General features: G+C 38.7%; 1 protein-coding gene across 5 annotated transcripts in view; it reads left to right on the top strand.

Annotated features, from left to right (window-relative positions):
• Positions 1-21688, top strand: part of LOC123464564 (transmembrane protein 45A-like) — an 82927-nt gene that overhangs the window by 47371 nt on the left and 13868 nt on the right. For 3 of the 5 annotated variants that reach the window (XM_045165247.1, XM_045165246.1, XM_045165250.1), the window contains exons 2-5: positions 5999-6190; positions 7532-7744; positions 9568-9752; positions 19965-20110. In XM_045165247.1, coding sequence (XP_045021182.1) covers positions 6001-6190; positions 7532-7744; positions 9568-9752; positions 19965-20110 — 734 coding nt within the window. In that variant the 5' untranslated portion in view covers positions 5999-6000. Of the gene's footprint in view, positions 1-816; positions 993-5247; positions 5423-5998; positions 6191-7531; positions 7745-9567; positions 9753-19964; positions 20111-21688 lie in introns of those variants that run through there. The other 2 variants (XM_045165249.1, XM_045165248.1) reach the window with 2 other exon arrangements.

Here is a 21688-nt window from a genome sequence, read left to right on the forward strand (position 1 = left end):
CAAGTGACCTTCACTGTTGACCTACTTAAATGTTTTCCCATCATCTTTTCTTATTTGGAATTGTGGTGTTGGAGAAGACTTTTGAGGGTCCCTTGGACAGCCAGGAGATCAAACCAGTCCATCCTAAAGGAAATCAGTCCTGCATACTCATTTGAAGGACTGATGTTGAAACTGAAACTCCAATACTTTGGCTACCTGATGCGAAGAACTGACTCATTTAAAAAGACCCTGATGCTGGGAAAGATTGAAAGCAGGAGGAGAAGGGGATGACGGAGGATGAGATGGTTGGATGTCATCACCAACATGAGTTTGGGTAAACTTTGGGAGTTGGTGATGGACAGGGAGGCCTGGTGTGCTGCAGTCCATGGGTCACAAAGAGTTGGACACAACTGAGTGACTGAACTGAACTGAACTGAACTTTCTTATTCCTATAACTTTGATTTGGCTGTGACTACCAACTTAAGCACTTGTGCCAGTCTCTTGCTTGATGCCCTGTAAGAAGATGGTTTGTCTGTATCAGACTTGAAATCAGGCTTTATTACGTTACTGCTGCCATGGTCTTTCCTTTTGTTGCCTGTCCATCTTGATAGCCTGGAAGACAGAGGCCAAAGATCAGACATGTTCCCCTGGCTCTGGTTTTCACAGCAGGTGGGACAGGACTGTGGTCATGTGGGTGGGGTGTCAAGGTAAGTCTCATTGGGAAATATTCTGTGGCACAATGTTTGGACTGGAGGTAGGGTGTTTAAAAGGGTGTGGTCCTTAGACGCATAATGCAGGCATTGTGACATATTCTGAAGATTTATCTGCTCAAGTTCAAGGTGGCACATTGATTTAATGTGAGCACATTGGTTTAGTCTCCAAGGAGGAAAACAGGACAATTTTAGATTTAGGCCAGTCAGTATCTGCTTTTCCTTCTTGAGACTGGGACCATTGTAAATTCTATTCTGGGAAAAGAGAATTGCATGGGAGTTGACACTGAGGAAAGTGTGAAGGTAAGGATAATTTAACTACGAAAGTCTTTTAAAACAGTTGAAATTTGGGAGAGAAAGAACTGATATGGAATGATGGAGAATCAAAAAAAATTAAAGCTACATATGCTTATATACACATTGCTTTGAAAATGAAGGCAAATGATAAAATGAGCTCAAGAAATAGCTCAAATTGGTTTATTGTATTGGATTTATAAATGTCTTGATATGAGTCACTAAATAAGATTTAGTAATATTTTATTTTGGTCATGGCTCAAGATGAATTTTTACTTGAAGTTTGGTGGTGGCTGAAGATGAATTTTTAGTTTAAATTTTTCTCCATGGTATTCATTTATATCTGGTTCAGAATCCAATGAGTAAATTTCAGAACCTGTTTCTCGCGACTATTTTCAGTTCTCTCCTCTTTCCATACACAGGCCTGGTCATTGTTTAAGTGGCTTTGTTTAATGGGAATGAACACCTAACACCTGATTTTGCACTTGAGATTTGCCCAGTATTACCCCCAAATGCTAGAGTTTTAAAATATTTCCCTTTTGGGTTGTGAGTGAGTGTTCGTGTATGGCAGGTGTTGGTCAGTAAAATACAGCTAATAGGGGTTTCAGGCATTGTTTCTTGTCTTAGCTTGGGGGATGATGTTTGGTGTCATTAGGAGCAGAGGGTTTTTTCTGGATAGGGAAGGTTATAAATTTTTAGGATTACTGGAAGCTAGAAACCAGTGATTGAATCATGAAGCTCACCACTTTAGGGCCGCCTGAACCTTTATAAGTGGTGCGATCAAGCAGGGAGGATGCTGATGAAGGACCTTCTGGTTTGCTAGCCTGGTGATTTCCCCGGGGTTTCTGCTGGCTGTCTGGCGGGAGTGCTCTGCTTTGTGGAGGAGGGCCCCATGTTCTCCTTCCAAAGGCAACATGTCAGCTTTTGGATTGAGATCTAATTAAACTCTGGATTATTAGGTTTTTACCAGCAATTGCACTTGCAGGCAATAGTAAACCAGGGAACAAAAGACAGATGTACAGGTGGTGGTGTTCTAGAAGTTGACTGGAGTGATGTTTGAGGTTCTGAGTGAGTTTTCTCTCTCCACAATGGAAGTGAAATTAAGTGAGTGCCATTTTTGTTTTTAGGAGCAACTGGGTCTGTTGAGTCCCTTAGCCAGGCAAATATAGCAAGACTGCTTTGACTTCATTTTGTTTGGGTCTTTTAAACAGAAAGATTGGACATTAGAATGTTTCAGATTAAAAGGCTAATGATACAGAAGTTCTATAACTGACATAGGAAAAGGAGTCATTTCTTATCCCACTCTGATCATCTCAAAATCTTTCAACTATTCCCATTGCCTCCCAATCACATCCCAGGGACTGTTCTGAGATATACTGGTTTGTTCAGCCTTTGGGGGTACAAGAATCTGTTAGCTGGTCATGGAGGTAGATTTGGCTTAGAGCTTTACAATTCAGATATTTTCATGCTATTTCTAAAATATGCAATATATTTTATGTGTGTATTCAAAGTATTTATTAGGAAAACCTGAATATTTAAAAGCAACCACAATTTTGGTAACTCTTGTTTGGAACTTCCTTCTTTTTTATCCCCCATATACCAAGAACCTAAAAAAAGAAAAAATGGATGACCCAGGCTCATAACTGCTGAGAGGCCTCAATTACCTGCTTTACAGGCTCTCACAATATAGTGATGAACATACAGGCTAATGGAGAAGGCACATTTCCAGTAACTAATCACACAAAGAATTCATTAAAGTAAGAACTGAGTACTCTGAGAAGGTATAAGAGTGATTCTTTTCTGTCTGTCCATGAGGGAGGATTTTCCAAGTAGACAAAATTCAAGAGGCTAGGGAAAGTCAACCAAGTTTGGGGCAGGAGAGGATTGACAAAGGAAGTAGAGGCAGTAAGTATCAATAACCAATTAGTTTTCAGGGACATAGGTGGACTCTAGGATGACTTTCATATTTTTGGGCTTGAGTAAGTGGATGAGTGGTCATAACTGGAGAAAATTTTATTTTCTGGTAGTGGGTGGCATAAATAAGATAATTAGTTCAATGGAGGTGTTGAATAAATATGTGATCCTGTGTTATAAGAAGAGCTTATTTACTCTTGTTAACTTAGAGCTTCATAGGTCCAGTGGGGAATGGAAGAGTAGATTGGTTCCTGCTTTCAATCTACTTGCAGCTTATACTTTAATTGCAGTCAAGGAGTTAAATAACCACAGAAAATTCTAGTAACCCTCTAAGACAGCAGCAGGAGCAATGGTACAGGCCATACATGAATGATTGCTATGTGAATGGTATAGGTGCTTCTTGCTTTGCTGCAGTTGGTATCCAAGTAGAATTTCTCATCTGGTTTTACTTTTGTTTTACTTTCATGGTTTGAGATGAGTTGAGGATAGCAGGAGCTTGTTTAATAATACTGTGGTTTGTTTGCTTTGAAATGTCTCATTTTATCAGTTAGAAAGTTTGTCTTATTTAAGAAAAGAGGGGGGCTTCCCAGGTGGTAAAGAATTTGCCTCCAGTGCAGGAGATGCAAGAGATGAGAGTTCAATCCTTTGGTCAGACAGATCCCCTGGGGAAGGAAATGACAACCCACTCCAGTATTTTTGCCTGGAGGATTCCATGGACAGAGGAGCCTGGCAGGCTACTGTCCAGCAGGTTGCAAAAAGTTGAATATAATTGAGCACATGAGCCCCATGATCACAACAGAAGAGGAATCTGAGGCCATGAAGGGGTAAATAACTTTCCCAAAGATATGGAGTGGGTAAATGGTAAAGTTGGGATTCAGATCTAGTTTTCTAGATCTTCAGATCTTCCTCAGTTTTTAAAAAATCCTATTTATTTATTTTAACTAAATATATCCCCTATCTCCTAATTTTAGAGATGTATATTGTTTCTAATTTGGTACTTCTATTTCCAGTTAGATGTTTAGGATTAAGTCCTAGAAGTGCATTCCCTGTACCGAGGAATGTAAAAATCTTTAAGATTCCTTTAGAATATATCAGATTCTTTTCCAGAAAAGTTAAAAAAAAAATTTACCGTGTAGGTGTACTTTTCAATCCTATGTAGAAGTATTTTTTAGTCTCTTGTGGCACCCCATTCCAGTACTCTTGTCTGGAAAATCCCATGGATGGAGGAGCATGGTGGGCTGCAGTCCATGGGGTCGCTAAGAATCGGACATGACTGAGCGACTTCACTTTCACTTTTCACTGTCATGCATTGGAGAAGGAAATGGCAACCCACTCCAGTATTCTTGCCTGGAGAATCCCAGGGACGGGGGAGCCTGGTAGGCTGCCGTCTATGGGGTCGCACAGAGTCAGACTTAGCAGCAGCAGCAGCAAGCTATGACAAGTAAGAGGACTCAATAACACTGTGATAAAGATGGTGGTTAGGGTAATGAATCAGTGAATCTGTTAGGGCAGAAAGGAACTCCAGGTGTCAGGTAAGCCACCTCCTTCTTTATTAATTAAGGACCAAGGCTCAGAGAGCTTAAGGGACCTCATCCAGACCACGCCACTCATTAGAGTCAGAGTCTGGATAAGAAGCTCCTCTTTGCACTATGTGGTACACTGAGACAGAGTCTCTAGAATGGTATGGATGATTCAGGGGCTGCTGAAATGTCCGTCTGGGATCTCAGCTGGAGATCTAAGAGACTTTTAGTGTTTTAGTCAGCTTCATAGTTCATCTTTGAAACTTCATGGTTCTGTCAGGAGGATGTGGAAGTAACTCAAAGGAATCTGTCCCAAACCAAGAGGTCCAGCACCCAGCCCTACTGGGCTGGGGAGAATCCTGAAATCCCCCTCTCATGAGTTCTTCTGCACTGATCTATGGTCCGATCCACAGGGATGATTCTGAGTTCTCTCTTTGTTATTCTGTAGAAGGTACATTAGCTTTGAACAAAGGACTGCTCACATAAACTCATATAATTCAAGACTGATATTCTATAATACTGAATTCAAGACATATTTGGTCAAGACCAAAAAAAAAGGGTATTTCTGTTTTTTGTTGCTTGATCATGTAACAATTCAATTCAAGCCTGGTTTTCTCTAGCAGTGACCAAAAAAGGAGGATATTTCTGTTTTTTATTGCTCGATCATATAGCAGTTATGTTTACAGAATTTACAATTTGATTTGGCTTGGTATCCCTCTGAATCTGCTGGATTAAGCTGTTAAATGTCAACTTTTAATGACTTAACTCAATAAAGAGTTGTTTCCTGCAAAAATCTAATGCAATCTGGTTGACTGTCTTCTATGTTGTAGATATGCCATGCCTAGGTTGCCAAAGCAGGGGAAAAACAAGTTAAAGGAGTCACATAAGCTCTTAACTGACTTAACATGAAAGTGACAAATGCCACAATCTGCTGGACAGAACTAGAAGCATGGTTCTGATTAAAATGGAGAGGAGGCTGGGAAAAGTGCGTGGAAGAGTACACAGGTATTTGATGAGCACTAGTGGTCTCTTCCACACACTTGATGTTTGATACTCTGAAATTACCTACTTAAAATTTTTTGTAGGCAATTTCATATCACTTTGAGTTTTAAACATAAAGATAGAACTTTCCTATTACTATCTTTCAAATATGATTAAAGTGTGTTGGCTGAGTACACACTATCACTTTTAAGCGATCTTTTGAGCTCCTTGTTAAAAACAGTGAAAGTTTTTTTAATAATTGTGAGATTTGGATAAGTAATTTCACTTCTCTACACCTGTATCCCAATTGAAAATGTGATTTAACCCCTGATTTGTGGGTATATTGTGAAAATTAGGTTAGAGATCACATGTAAACCAGTAGACACAGTGCCTAGAATAAGGTTAATTGTTCAACCAATGTCTGTCTTTCGTATTGTTGATCTTGTAATTGGTCTATGTCTGTTGACAGTTATACTGGATCCTCTGACTCAGCAGTATATATCTACCATCATCAGAAGATAGTACATAGGAATAAGTGATGTTTTGGCCAAGTTTTGGAAATGAAACACCTTTATCTTCTCTATGTTCTTATTTTGGTAGTTATGGGGAATTTCAAAGGCCATGCTCTCCCTGGATCCTTCTTCTTTATCTTGGGGATTTGGTGGACTATAAAGTGCATTCTGAAATATGCCTTCAAAAAGCAGAAACGGACTTCTTACCTTGATTCCAAAGCATTATTCCGTCGAGCTGAAATGTTGGAAGGAATCGTAATAGTTGGAATGACTTTAACCGGTGAGTGACCCTTTTCTGTGTTCTGTTTGCTTTTTGGGGTATTTTCACATGCAAAGAGAAAATTCAATATCAAAACAAAAAATTGCTAAAATAAATATTTTATTAAAAATACCTGAATACCTATTCTAATTGTAATTTCTACCTGGTATAATTTATTAGAACTTATACTTTATGTTATACAAAGGGCTATTCCTTATGAGCTAGTCATAGCAATTAACTTGCCTGTCCAGTCAAGGTGAATTTTCTTTTTAGATTTAGTTGGAGCCTTTAAGATAATTTTATGTCAGTTATTCTGAGGCCTGAAAGAGTTAACTCTATCCAAAACCATTTTTCAAAATGTCATAAAGGTAATCAAGTGATTATGGGAAAGTGTCAATAATAAATTATTGCTGATAGGCTATCCACAGGGTTCAGGTTGAAGAAAACCTTATCTTCTGTGTTCATCCTTTTTGTGTGGTTACTAAATTAGAGACAAAGGTTGGGCCAGATGATTGTAAGGCCTTTCCATTGGTTCTATGATTCTGTAAAAACATTGTGTTTTTTTTTTTAATTTTATTTTATTTTTAAACTTTACATAATTGTATTAGTTTTGCCAAATATCAAAATGAATTAGAGTTCCACTTCAGCCTCTCCTTTATTGAAGGCTGAACTTCCTAATTTTCCTTTAGATTTCTTCATATTTTGTTCATGATGAGAGGTCTTTGCGATGGTCATCCAAGCGTGGATCAACTATTTTTCAAAGAGAGGAATTTTCTTGCCAAATTCTATAGATAAATAAATGAAGCAGCATCTTCAAGAAAGTTTTTCAGAATTTGTGTAACTGGCTAGACTGTATGCTATATCTGTGTGTGCTTTCTCATTTACCCTTAACTGGGGAGAAGCTGAACTCTAGCATTTTAATCCTGAACCAAGCACAACTCACTACCCAAAGATGTACTATGTAAGAAGAGTTAATCAGATGCTATAGGATTAATCTCACAAATCTAAATCTAGAATTACTCAGGATTTATCTAGTCATTAGATTAAAGTAGGAACTAAGGCCATCAGAGGAACTAATCAGGGAACTCTGTGGAACTAAGACCATTAGCTTTGAAGATCTGAAAATAGCTGTTTGATGAAACTCACTATCTTTGACTAAGAATGATTATCCAAACCAATCTTTGAAGTTTCAAAACCAGCCTAAAGAACCAGTGCTCAGCTGTTAGGTAACAGCCCAGATAGAAGAATCAGTGCCATAAAAAGATAATATATTGGGATAAGAAGTAGCCTGGTCCTTCTTCATCTTCCTTTTTCAGTAAAATTGTGGAAAGATGGCTTAAAGTGTGATATATCCCTCTGCAGGCATCCTTGGAGAACAGTTTTTTCCTGGAGGACCACACCTGACCTTGTATGACTACAAAGAGGGTCACTGGGTCCAACTCCTGAGCTGGCAGCATTTTACCATGTACTTCTTCTTTGGGCTGCTGGGTGTAACAAACATCTTATCTTCTACCGTCATTTCACTTCCTGCCTCCTTTAGCAAGTTAATGTTATCAAATGCCTTATTTATGGAGGGTAAGTGTGAATATTTTCATATACCTTTCATTATTCTTGGACATTTGTCTAGCCCTTTACAATAATATTTCTTTTGTGTCCTGGTATAGCCCTGGCCCACAAGGTCATCTGTTTGGTTTGGGCCGTGGTGAGCTATTGAGATGTCCTAGACAGGATGCCAAAGATTTTCCTTCCCTACTGACTCATTTGGGCTTTCCTGGTGGCTCAGTTCATAAAGAATCTGCCTACAATGCAAGAGACCTGGGTTTGATCCCTGGGTCAGGAAGATCCCCTGGAGAAGGAAATGGCTACCACTCCAATATCCTTGCCTGGAGAATTCAATGGACAGAGGAGGCTGGTAGGCTATAGTCCATGGGGTGACAAAGAGTTGGACATGACTGAATACTAACACACACACACACACACACACTGACTCATTTAGTACAACCAGGCAAGCCCAGTCATTCAATGTGTTTTATTCATATTTCACATTTTCTTAAAGAAACACCTACTCCAGTATTCTTGCCTGGAGAATTCCATGGACAGAGGAGCCTACTGGGCTCCAGCCATGGGGCTTGCAGAACTTATCTGTTACGACTAAGCAACGAATCAACAATAATCACAGCCATTGTTTATCTCTGATTTATCCAAGAGATGATCATTATTTCCATTTAGGACATATAAAATTGAGCTGAGAATAGTGAAGCATAAATATCCTCAAACGAGGAGACCACTCACAGTAGAGTAGCTTCCAAATCTAATATTGATATAGTGAAACTCCACCATTACATGATAAACAGGGTCCAAAAAATCTGGTCGCATAAAAATGAAGTCCTAACATTCTTTGTTCCGTTAGCCTCCCTGTTACTCTGTACGGAAACACTGAAAACAAGTATTTAATGATTTGTTTTCATTTATTTTATATGTAAGGGATAGATTGTTCGTAGAACTAGAAAAATCTCCCCATTATCAAGAGATAGTCTTTCCTAATGTCCACTTTGCCTCCCACATCCAAAGGTAAGAGCTTTGGTTGGGCACCAGCCATGATTCTCTTTATCTGAGGGTATTACCATATTTTCAGTGAACATCTTTTCCCCCTCATCTAAATGAAAAGGATGAAACTGAAGCCAGCATCTCTTTCCATGGGATTAAAAAATATAGTTAGTTACTACTTCTTGGGAGCTTCCAGAGAATCTTTATAATACCCATCAAATTCCACTCTTATGACCTGTGTGTATATTTACTGCCTTCAGTGGACTGAATTTCTTAAGGTGAGGGTTTGTCTCATTCATCTGTCTGTTCACCTCAACACCTGTTTCACTGTTCCCTTCATGCTTATTATTCTTATTTTTGCATAAAACATGGCTTTGAAATATAGTTATAGAAAATGTCATGATACAGTGGAGAAGAGAATAAAAGCTGGGGAAGGGGAAAGGAAATTTCAAAGATTCCATCCTAAAGAGGTAGTGATGCCTCCAAAAATGTTGTGTGCTCAGTCATGTCCGACTCTTTTGCCACCCCATGAACCGTAGCCCACCAGGCTCCTTTGTCCATGAGATTTTCCAGGCAAGAGTACTGGAGTAGGCTGCCATTTCCTACTCCAGGTGATCTTCCAGACCCAAGGATGGAATCCACATTTCCTGCACCTCCTGCATTGGCAGGTAGATTCTTTACCACTGTGCCACCTGGGAAGTCCCCCCAAATGTTAGAGGTTTCCAATATTGTAGGAAGCAGTGAGCATCTGATATTTTGGACAAATAAATGTGTGTGTTTATGAAAGTTGTGTATTGAGGGAAACAGTAGTTTCACTGAAAAAGGCAAACAATTTTTTCTGCCTCTGACAGCTTTTGTTTTCTACAATCACATTCATGGCCGGGAAATGTTGGACATCTTTGTGCACAAGCTTCTGGTCTTGGTCGTATTTTCGACGGGCCTGATTGCCTTCATGGAGCTCTTCGCACAGACCAGTATAACTGTGGAACTTCTGCGGACAAGCCTTTTCCTGCTTCAGGGAAGCTGGTTCTGGCAGGTGAGTTGGGGCCTCCAGTCAATGTGCCTGGTGTCGGCACTGATGGCCTTCTCTCTTTGATTGTAGGTGTTGTGCCCTGAAACCCAGAGACTCCCTTCTGATATTCTTCTGGCAGTGAGAATGTGAGCCTTTGAGAGGTGATGCTTAATTGAGGGGCTCAGTGACCCTGGTGGGAATAGTGACAGAGCAGCAGGGAAGGAGGTGGGAGGTGTCCACCTTCATCACACACCTGAATATCCATTTTGTAGGAACTATGAGCTGGTGCTTAGCTGGAAGCAGTTCCTGATGTTAAAGTCACTTAAAGCCTAGTGTGTAATAAGCTTGAGAAACATATGGAAGGCAGGAAAGGGAGGGAATTATGTGTTGAGGAATAAGTATGTGCTGGCCGCTGGACACGACTTTTACATACATATTATTTCATTCTCATTTTGTCCTTGTGTTTAATTTTGTCCTCACGACAACTTGGAAGTCAGATATTATCATCCCCAATTGACTGATAAAGAAGGCTCAGAGAGAGCAAGTTACTTTCCCAGGATCACACAGTAATGGAGCTAGGTTCTAAATGTGGGTCTGTCTGACTCCAAATCCCAGGCATTTTCCATTTTACTGTTGACTCCCTAATCTTGGAGTGTTATTGAAAACATAGTGAACGTCTACTATTCAGCAGGGGTCCCCAACTTCCGGGATCTAATGTCTGATCTGAGCTGGAGCTGATATAATATGAAAAAACATGAAGTACACAATAAATACAATGCACTTGAATTGAACTGAAACTCTCACTTCCTCCACCCTAGTTCATGGAAAAATTGTTTTCCACGAATTTAGTCCCTGTTGCCAAAAAGATTGGGGACTACTATTTTATAGAGACTGATAAGTCATAATCCAATATACATATATAGATATAATGAAAGTCTGGGATGAGAGGTGAATGTGGTTTAATGACAGAAGATTTCTTAAAGGAGATTTTTAGTCACTAAAGTTCAAGGATATGGGATGATGAGGTTCTTCCAGGGATTTGCATTTCAGTGAAGAGTGATAACAATGCCCTGGTGGGCAAGGGGCAGAGAAACATCATGGTCGAAATGGTAGCTAGGAAGGATGTGATATTTAAGCTTGTGGGAGAGTAGAAAGAGCTAGATTCAAGGCGAGTAAAGAGCTAGATTCAAGGGTTATTTTGAAGGAAAAATCATATAGAAAAAGTAAAAAATAGCTTATCATGTGATAAAATGTATAATCGGTAAGTTTAACCAGCTGGTATACAGAAGTTGCATTGTGAGATTATTTATCATCTGTTGGGAAGCTAAATAGAATGGCATGAAAGACCTAATTATGCATTCTGTATCTCTTGATGGGAATACTTTATTATATATTGTGCATGTATTGCTGATCAAAACTAAAAATAAATTAAAAAAAATTCAACAGTGGTAACTTTTGACCAAGATGACAAATGGGTTTATGCTTCAGCAAATCTCCTCTGATTCAAACATATAACAATGATACATAAACTATCAAAAATACCTATGAAATTAAAAAGATATTAAAAAAGGAGAAAAATAAATGAAAGTAAGAGGGTAAAAAATATGTAGTTGCAATTAAACAACCCAAACTAGGGCAAGCCACCGGCGGGCCAGACAGAATAGAAATGCATAGTTGGAGAAGATATGGACTGCAGGCCTATGGACTCCAGGTCTGGGGTAGATATGATGGCTGGTTCTTTGGCTCCAGGGAAACTAAAAGGAAATTAAAAATTCCTCCCAATGTGGGGTAAAGTCAGGCTCTTGGAACTCTTTTTAATTGTATGTTTATGTATTCTCTGTTTCTAATTGCTTCTCATTCAGTTGATCTTTCACTTTCTGATAGAGGTCTGTTAAAATTTTATATTAGTTATGGATTTGTCAATTTCTCCTTATTTTCAGTTTTTTCTTTAATGTCATAAGGTTGTCTTCTCCTTCTCTCTAGTTTTTTTGAGTTGAATATTCACTTATATTTAATTTTTTTACTTTCATATATAATACATCTAAGACTGCATGTGTCCGCAGTTGCTTCAGTCATGTCTGATTCTTTGCGACCCTATGAACTATAACCTGCCAGGCTCTTCAGTCCATGGGATTCTCCAGGCAAGAGTACTGGGTTGTCATGCCCTTCTCCAAGGGATCTTTCCAACCCAGGGATTGAGCCCAGGTCTTGCACAACAGGTGGATTCTTTATTGCTGAGCTGCCTGGGAAGCCCCATACCTTTCTATAGAATTCCTTTTCTATATACTACTTTAGCTACCTCCTGTGAGATTTCATGTATGGTAGCTTTCACTCTTGGGAAATTTTGAATGTTGCATTTTCTGTGTGCTTTCCTATTTAATTTATGAGTTATTTAGGAGCGTACTTTTCAGTTTCCCCAAAATATTCTTTCTTTTTTATTATTTATTTGCAATTCTATTGCTTTGTATGTGTTCCCTTTAAAATGTGTTGAGACTGCCTTTGGAACGTAGCCCAATGTCACTGGTAGTAAATGTTCCATGTATTTGAAAAAATAGTATATTCCATCTTTGTTGGGTTGAAGATTCTCCATATATTTACTAAATCAAGTTTTTAAAGAGCTAAATATGCAAATAAAGAAGTTAGAAAGTAAGGAGAAAGGGAGAAACCCAGAGTTGAAAAAAGGAATAATAAAGATAAGCTCAGAATGAATGAAACTATTTAGTGTTTCTTTAATCATTAATGTTTGATTAAATATCTGAGGGAGGAAGCTGTGAGCTTTCATAACTGACCATGCTGCTGCTGCTGCTGCTGCTAAGTCGCTTCAGTCGTGTCCGACTCGGTGCGACCCCATAGACAGCAGCCCACCAGGCTCCCCCATCCCTGGGATTCTCCAGGCCATAGGTTGGCTTAATATCGTTCCTTCTGGCAGAGGAATAATATTTTCATATTTCCCCAAGAGCTTTTCTAAGGAAGAGATTTGAGGTTAGAATCTTTGGTCATAAATCCAAGATCATTTAAAAACTTTCCATCTGTCATTATGCCTAGATTAGTTTGGGACTTAAAGGAAAATGAACATTTGATACCAGTGCAAACACACACACTGGCGGGAAAGGCAGGTTTAACAACAGTATGTCTCCTCCCCTGCCCTCTCCCTGTTAGTTTCCTCTGAAACAAAAATGTTTCAGGGGCTTAGGTGAATTTATTTTGCTTCCATGTTTTGTTGCTATGAATGTTTATGCCCCCAAACTCTATCTCAGGCTAATACTATTACATTATGATTTGCTTTTCAGCATATTTTTTCTCTTGCTACTTCTCCATATGTGATTAATAAACAATATATAGACAAATTAGAGAAAAGTCCACCTGGGTTCTTGGAACCATAAATCTGGAGAGATGAACAGAATGAGGAAAATACCCACAGTGGCCATTATTTAAAATAGCTCATATATAAATGATTAAGTAATAGACAAACCTGAAGGGAATTCCCTTCCCCACCTATCAAAATGGTTTCCTGAACCACATTACAGCCAAATATATTGTTCTCAAAAGCCTAATCAAAGGCAATTTAGAAAAGGTTAAAAAAAATCTCTCAGGCACATCTATTTATTCCATGAATCATGTTTTCTGAGTCTGTTTGTGAATGAGTATTTGTAAAGCTCACTTTTGCACTTTGTCATTCCCAGTGTGAGAACCACAGTGCAGAGAAAATCAAGGAAAGAGGATGACACACCTGGGAGGGATTTTATTTTGGAAACTCCAAAAAACAGTCGTGACTGTGGCAGGAAGGGAGAAGTCTCTGAGTCCAGGTCAGGCGGACCCAGATCTGAGTTCTGGATCTACCATATTAATCACATGACCATAGACTAACTGTTCTGTGTGCTTAAGATTCCTCAACTAAAAAATAGTAATGGTATCTTATGAGACTGTTACTTGAATGAAATGTTCCAACCTGAAAATGCCTCTGCCTTGAGGAGATACTATTAATTCCATAGGAAGAGGGTTGAGAAATCTTCTAGGAGAAGGTGAACTTTAGTTGGGGTTTGAAAGATAAGTGAGAGTCACCAGTGTGTCCAGGTTTGAGCTTTAAGACAGGTGATACTCTTCTGCTCATTTCAGCCTTAGCCCCTGTATTAGTGTACAAGGGCTGCAATAACAAATTCCGACAAGCAGGAAGACTTCACTGTTCTGGGAGATAGAACTAAAAATCAAGTTGTCAGCAGGTTGGTTCTTTCTTGGGGGCCCCAGGGAACAATTTGTCAGTTGCCAGCAATCCTTGGCTTTCCTTGGCCTGTTGGTAGCATAATTCCAATCTCTGCCTCCAGAGTCACACCTGTGTATTTCTGTGTACCTGTGTCTTTACATGGACCTCTTATAAGGGCACTCATCACTGGAAAGTGAAAGTCGCTCAGTTGTGTCCAACTCTTTGTGACCCCATGGACTATACAGTTCATGAAATTCTCTAGGCCAGAATCCTGGAGTGGGCAGCCTTCTTCCCAACCCAGGGATCGAACCTAGGTCTCCCACGTTGTAGGTGAATTCTTTACCAGCTGAGCCACAAGGGAAGCCCAAGAATACTGGAGTGGGTAGCCTAGCCTTCTCCATCAGATCTTCCCGACCCAGGAATCAAACCAGGGTCTCCTGCATTGCAGGCAGATTCTTTACCAACTGAGCTATCACAGAAGCCCCACTCATCACTGGATTTATGGCCTATTCTGATCCAATATGACCTCATCTGCATGTCATTTACAAAGACCTTATTTCCAAATGAGGTTACATTCACAGGTATCAGGGGTTAGGACTTCAACATGCCCTTTTAGAAGGAATTATTTAACCCACAACAACCGTTACATCTTCTCTCTGGGAGCTGGAGTTGATCACTCCCCAGGCAGGGGTAGGTGAGTGATGTGAATGGCATTGAAGGAACACAAGTGAGACTGATGGGTGGGAACTGGAGAGCTAGTCCTTAAACTAGCTAGGTCATTAAACTCAACCTCCCAAAAGGCCTTTGGTTGACACAGATTTCTCTGTCAACCTCCATGTATTGATGTGAGAGGAAAACATGAGAAGCAGTTCTGACACCATGGTTGAAATGGCTGGGCCCCTTAAACTGAGAATTGACTACATGGTTTGAGTTTCCTTATTGTCATTTCCAAACAGTGAGCACAGAGGAGCTAGAAAGTCTCTCTTTCTTCCAGGGCCTTCAGGGACCTGGGCTCTGATCACTTTGGTTTCCACTGTGAGCTTTCCTTGAAGTATTATAAAGGGGTATTACAAAACACAGATATGTCCAAACAGCAGGCAAAGCAACTGGGTGGCATTCTCCTCCTGGAGTTTATGGGTACTGTAGGCTCAGATCTCTAATTTGATGACTGATCTATCTTTTGTTAATTACTCATCCCTTTAGAATGGAGCCCTGGCCTCATGCAGAGTCCCCAGCTCTTGCAATGATGCAAGTGCCTTTGTGACTGTTTGGAGACCCAGAGGCAGGTTCGCACCTTACTTAGATTTCTTATCTATAAAATAGACACAACAAAAGGAGTCTGTCAGCTTTGATATTTTAGAAAAATTTATGAATGTGACATTGGTTAATAAATAAAGTGCATAGCACCAGTGTAAAAATGAAGGCCTCTGGACTGCTCCACTTGGTCAGGCAGCTACCAACCTGAACGATGAATCAATGGAGAATACATGTTGCTGTTCCTGCTTTGAAATACAGGTCTGGTCTGGCCAGATATTTCTATTTTTAGAAGTAAGCTGAGACTATGGACTTCTGCATGAAGTTCCCTAATTTTTCAAGCATTGTAAATTAATTCAACTTATTTTTAAAAATGTGTAGGGCAGGCAAAGCACATCTGTGATATAGGTGTGGCTCAGGATCTGCCAGTCTATAATCTGTGTTTTAAGGGAGAAAGAGTACCATGTCTTCATGGGACCAACTACTGTCTCAGTACAGATTGTTCAAACTATATCAAACCGCTGAGCTGACTCACTCAGAACCTGGTGTCCAAGCCACTGTCCTTCATATTGCCCCATGGAGAAAGGCTAAATGATGAAAAGAGCGTGTTGGGTAGAAGAAGAAGCACACAGAATTCTGGAGGCAGGCCCTCCTGGCTTGGAACCCTGTTAGTCATTCAGCTGTTTTGTAATATTGGGGACATGACCAAAGTCTCTGAGTTGCAGTTCTACCCTCTGTCATATGGGGATGATGACACCATCTTCTTGGGGGTGGTTGCGAGGATGAGAATTAAGGTGAAGTTTATGTGCCTGAGTGAGGTTATAGTGCCTGACACATGGCAGTACATCTTCCAGGGAGTACCAGTGGCAGTTCTCCTTCCAACTAAAGGGAATCCTTTATTTTTTAAATATTTATCTATTTGGCTGTGCCGAGTCTTAGTTGCAGCACACAGGATCTTCAATCTTTGTTGGGCATTCAGGATCTTGAGTTTCAGCATGCAAACTCTTAGTTGTGACACATGAGATCTAGTTCTGTGACCAGGGATAGAACCCAGACTCCCTGCATTGGGAGCACAGAGTCTTAGCTGCTGGATCACCAGGGAATTCCCTAAAGGGTAACCTTTCAAATGGGAAATAGGAACATGTGATTAAGGCATAACTCTTACTTTTCCCTGATTTATTCATATTACTGGAAATTTCCAACAGAAATGGTTTCATTCAATATTATAAACTAAAATGCTTTTTTTCCCCCCAGTAAGATTACATTTATTAGATTTATGATCAGAAGCAAATTACTAAAGCACCCAATTTTCCAATCTTGTTAATGAGGATAACATTACATTAACTTGGGATAATAATATATTATTGAAGGGCCATAGTAGAGAAACCTCCTAAGCACAGTAACTGACACATAGTTAGCTAATATATGGTAGACTTTTGTACAATTATCCATGTAATTATCTTGGTTTTGTATTTCATTTAGATCTCAAACCTGACATCTGTTCCTCTATCTATCTATGTATCATTTATTTATCTTACTTTTCTTATTGGAGTAAAATTCACATAACAGAATTAAATTCCTCCCTCCCTCTCTTCCTTCCTTGCTTTTTCAGTTTTATTAAAGAATAATTGACATACAGCACTGTATGAGTTTATGATGTACAGCACAATGATGTCATTTACATAATGAAATGATTACCAAAATAAGTTTAGTGACTATCCATTATCTCATGTAGAAACAAAATTAAAGACATTGAAAAAAATTGTTTCCTGTGATAAGAAATCTCAGGATTTACTCTCTTAACTTCCATAACATACAGCAGTGTTAATTATATTGATCACATTGTACATTATATCACTTGTTTATCTTATAACTGGAAGTTTGTACCCATTGGCTGCCTTCATCCAATTCCCCTTCCCCCACCTCCCACCTCTGGTAACCACAAATCTGATCTCTTTTTCTATGAGTTTGTTTCTGAAGTGTAACTGACCTAGAGCACTATGTTAGTTCCTCATGCCCAACATAGTGATTTGATATTTATATACATTTCAACATGATCCCTCAGATCTAATATCCGTGTAGTATCTGGATCTAGTATCTGCCACTATACAAAGATATTACATAATTGTTGTCTATATTTCCAACAGTGTACATTTCATACTTGGAACTCATTTGTTCTGTGATTGGAAATTTGTACCTCTAATCTCCCTCAGCAATTCTCTCATCCATGGAATCTTCTCCCCTCTAGCAACATTTTATGCTTTTTAAAGTGTATAATTCAGCAACATTTAGTACATTCACAGTGTTGTGCAACTCTCACCTCTGTTTAGTTCTAAAATATTTTCATCACCCTGAAAGGAAACCCCAGATCCATTAACCAGTCATTCCCTTTTCTTTTCCTTCCAGTCCCTGGTTACCACTAATTTGCTTTGTTTCTCTATGGTTTACCTATCCCGGTTATTTCATACAAACAGAACTATACAATATATTACCTTTTGTGGCTATCTTCTTTCTCTAACATAATGTTTTCAAGGTTCATCCATGTTGTATTATAAATTAATGTCATTTTTATGGCTGAATAATATTCTGTGGTATGGAAATACCACATTTTGCTTGTTCATTATCAGTTGATGGACAATTGGAATGTTTTCAGCTGTGGCCCTTGTGAATGATGCTGCTTTAAACATTTGTGTAGATGTTTGGATACCTGTTTTCAGTTATTTTGGGTAAATACAGTATCTAGAATGATATTCTACATTTAACTTTTTGAGAAACTGTCTAATTGTTTTCCACATGGCTGTATCATTTTTATGGGCTTCCCAGGTGGTACGGTGGAAAAGAATCTGCCTGTCAATGCAGGAGATGCAAGAGACATGGATTTGGTCCCTGGGTTGGAAAGGTCCTTTAGAGTAGGAAATGACAACCTGTTCCAGTATTCTTGCCTGGAAAATCCCATGGAGAGAGGAGCCTGGAGGGCTACAGTCCACGGGGTCACAAAGAGTCAGACAAGACTGGGCACGCATATATGTATCATTTTACATTCTCAATAGCAACGTGTAAGGATTCCAATTTCTCCATATCCTTACCGACACTTGTTACTTACTATTATTAATACCATTCTAGAGGGTGTGAAGTGGTATTTCATAGTGGTTTTGATTTGCATTTCTCTAATAACTAATGATGTTTATACTTTTTTTCTTGAGCTTATTGAGGATTTAAACACCTTCTTTGGGGAAACGAGTCTTCAAGTCCTTTGCCCATTAAAATTTTGTTTGGCCTTTTTTTTTTTTTTTTTGGCTTTTTGTTGAGATTTAGGAGTTCTTAATATATTCTAGATATCAATTCCTTATCAGATATATGATTTGCAAAATTTCCTCCTATGCTAAGGGTTGTCTTTTCATTTTCTTGATACTGTCCTTTGATGTGCATAAGTTTTAAATTTTGATGTGTTTTGGTGTCATGTCTAAGAAATCAGTACCAAATCCCAGGACATGGAGCTTTTTCCTTGTGTTTTCTTCTAAGAGTTATGATTTCAGTTATTATATTTAGGTTTTTGATTCATTTTGAGTTTATTTTTATGTATGGTGTAATGGTGGTTTATTCACTAAGTTGTGTCTGACTCTTGCGACCCCTGGCTACACTCCATTTATTTAGATCTTCTTTGATCTCTTTCAACAATGTTTTGTAGTTTGCAAGGTACAAATCTTAAGCCTCCTTGCTTAAATTTATTCCCAAATATTTTATTCTTTTCAATGCTATTATTAGTGGAATTGTTTTCCTAACAATTTTTCTGGATTGTTCATTGCATCTTTTGTGTGTTGATTTTGTATCCTGCCAGTGTGCTAAATTTATTTATTAGCTCTAATAGTTTTTTTTGTAGATTCTTTATAATTATATGTATATAAGATCATGTCATTTGTGAATATAGATAGTTTTACTTCTTCCTTTATAATGTAGATGCGCTTTATCAATTTTTCTTGACTAATTGCACTGGCTAGAATTTCTAGTACAGTGTTAAGTAGAATTGGTAAAATAAGAAACCCTTGTCTTGTTCCTGATCTTAGGAGACAAGCTTTCAGTATGAATATAATGTTATCCATGAGCTTTGTTTATTTTATTTTTTATTATTTTTTTAAATTTAAATTTATTTATTTTAATTAGAGGCTAATTACTTTACAATATTGTATTGGTTTTGCTATACATCAACATGAATCCGCAACGGGTGTACAAGTGTTCCCAATCCTGAACCCCCACCTCCCTCCCCATACCATCCCTCTGGGTCATATCTTTGACAAAGGAGGCAAGACTATACAATGGAGAAAAGACAATCTCTTTGACAAGTGGTACTGGGAAAACTGGTCAACCACTTGTAAAAGAATGAAACTAGAACACTTTCTAACACCATACACAAAAATAAACTCAAAATGGATTAAAGGCTTTGTTTATTTTAAAACCTGTTTTTCAAAACTCTGACTTTGAAATAATTTAGTGAAGCTGAGCAACTTGGAATCCTAACATATTATCTGAAAGTCCACCAATATCCAGAGATGATTACTATTCATATCTCGAAAATTGATCTATAAATATCCTTAACATTTTCCCAAAAGTATTAACTAGTAGATATTTTCCATTTTAGTAAAACAGGTAGAGTTTCTTATCTGTAGCATCTCAGATAATGGGAGTTATGTTACCATTAATCTTGAAACGAAACATTTTTAACTGCACCATCTTTGGGAATATGGCTGGTACTTCTTAATGTGTGCTCTTGTTTTAAATTACAGATTGGGTTTATCCTTTATCCTCCCAGTGGAGGTCCTGCATGGGATTTAATGGATCATGACAACGTTATGTTTCTCTCCATATGCTTTTGTTGGCATTATGCAACAGCCATTATCATCGTTGGAGCAATTTATGTCTTTGTCACCTGGTAAGTTAGTGCTTTTTGTTCGTGGAAGTTCTATTTTTTGGTATATGATCATCAAGATTCAACAGTACTGAAATTTAAGTTCAAAGAGGTATTTCACTCCTTAGCATTCCACAAAACAGAGTAATATAGCAGAAAATTGTCTATAAACACAGACATTTCCAATAAAAAGAATAAATGCTTATTTAAAGTTGGAATAGCTCAAAAGTGCCTCTGCTGTGCTCCTAATCTATGCATCACCCTTCAACACACCCTTCTGTGCCTCCATGTCTTTGCATATGCTGTTTTCTTTTCCACATGGTCCTCCCCATACTTGCAGTGAGCCCCCTCCATTTCCCCATGCATACCTCAGTTATGGAATTTCCCAAGCTTGTGGTCATTCTTGACAAACATGTATGTCTCCCATTAAGTTTGAGTATCTGATTAATTTGACATTTACTGCAATCCTTCTAACAGTAAGATTCAGTTAAATGATCCATGTTTTTACAAGGACTTTGATGCAATGTTTCATGATGGATGAGGAGCAATATACAGATTGCTAAGAACCCATATTCTAGCTTTGCTGCTTGTCAGCTATATAACTTAGGGTAGATTATTTAATCACCTTAAATATCAGTTTTGTTGTTTAAAAAATGGAGACCTAAATGAAAATCATGTATTTAAACTGCCTACAACATAATAAGAACTCAATGAAGATTCTTCTTTTTCTTGTCTTTGTTCTTTTTTTTTTTCTGGTTCCTGTAATAGATTTCTTTTTAAATTGAAGTTCAGTTGGCATGGGGCTTCCCTGGTAGCTCAGCTGGGAAAGAATCCTCCTTCAATGCAGGAGACCCTGGTTCAATTCCTAGGTCAGGAAGATCCCTGGAGAAGGCATAGACTACCCCCTCCAGTATTTCTTGGGGATTCCCTGGTGGCTTAGGTGGTAAAGAATCCGCCTGCAATGTGGGAGACCTGGGTTCGACCCCTGGATTGGGAGGATCCCCTGGAGGAGGGCATGGCAACCCACTCCAGTATTCTTCACTGGAGAATCCCCATAGACAGAGAAGCCTGATGGGCTACAGTCCATGGGGTTCCAAAGAGTTGAACACGACTGAGCAACTAAATACAACACAACTGACCCACAACGTTATACAAGTTTCAGGTGTTCAACCTAATGATTCAACTTTTATATACATTGCAAAATGACCACCACAATAAGCCTAGTTATACCATTCACTTTCATGCATTGGAGAAGGAAATGGCAACCCACTCCAGTGTTCTTGCCTGGAGAATCCCAGGGATGGGGGAGCCTGATGGGCTGCCGTCTATGGGGTCACACAGAGTTGGACACGACTGAAGCGACTTAGCAGCAGCAGCAGCAGCATACCATTTGTCACCATACACATTTACAAACACTTTTTTTCTTGTGATGAGAACTTTTAAGATTTACTTTCTTAGCAACTTTCAAATCTACAATATAATATTATTGATTATAGTCACCATGCTATATATAACATTCCCATGATTTATTTCTTTTATTTTCATGTTTTAACTTTTCATTTCATATCGGAGTACAGTTGGTTAACAAGGCTGTTTTAGTCT

The sequence above is a fragment of the Bubalus bubalis genome, chromosome 1 (genome assembly GCF_019923935.1).
Source record: "Bubalus bubalis isolate 160015118507 breed Murrah chromosome 1, NDDB_SH_1, whole genome shotgun sequence".
Classification (NCBI taxonomy): domain Eukaryota; kingdom Metazoa; phylum Chordata; class Mammalia; order Artiodactyla; family Bovidae; genus Bubalus; species Bubalus bubalis.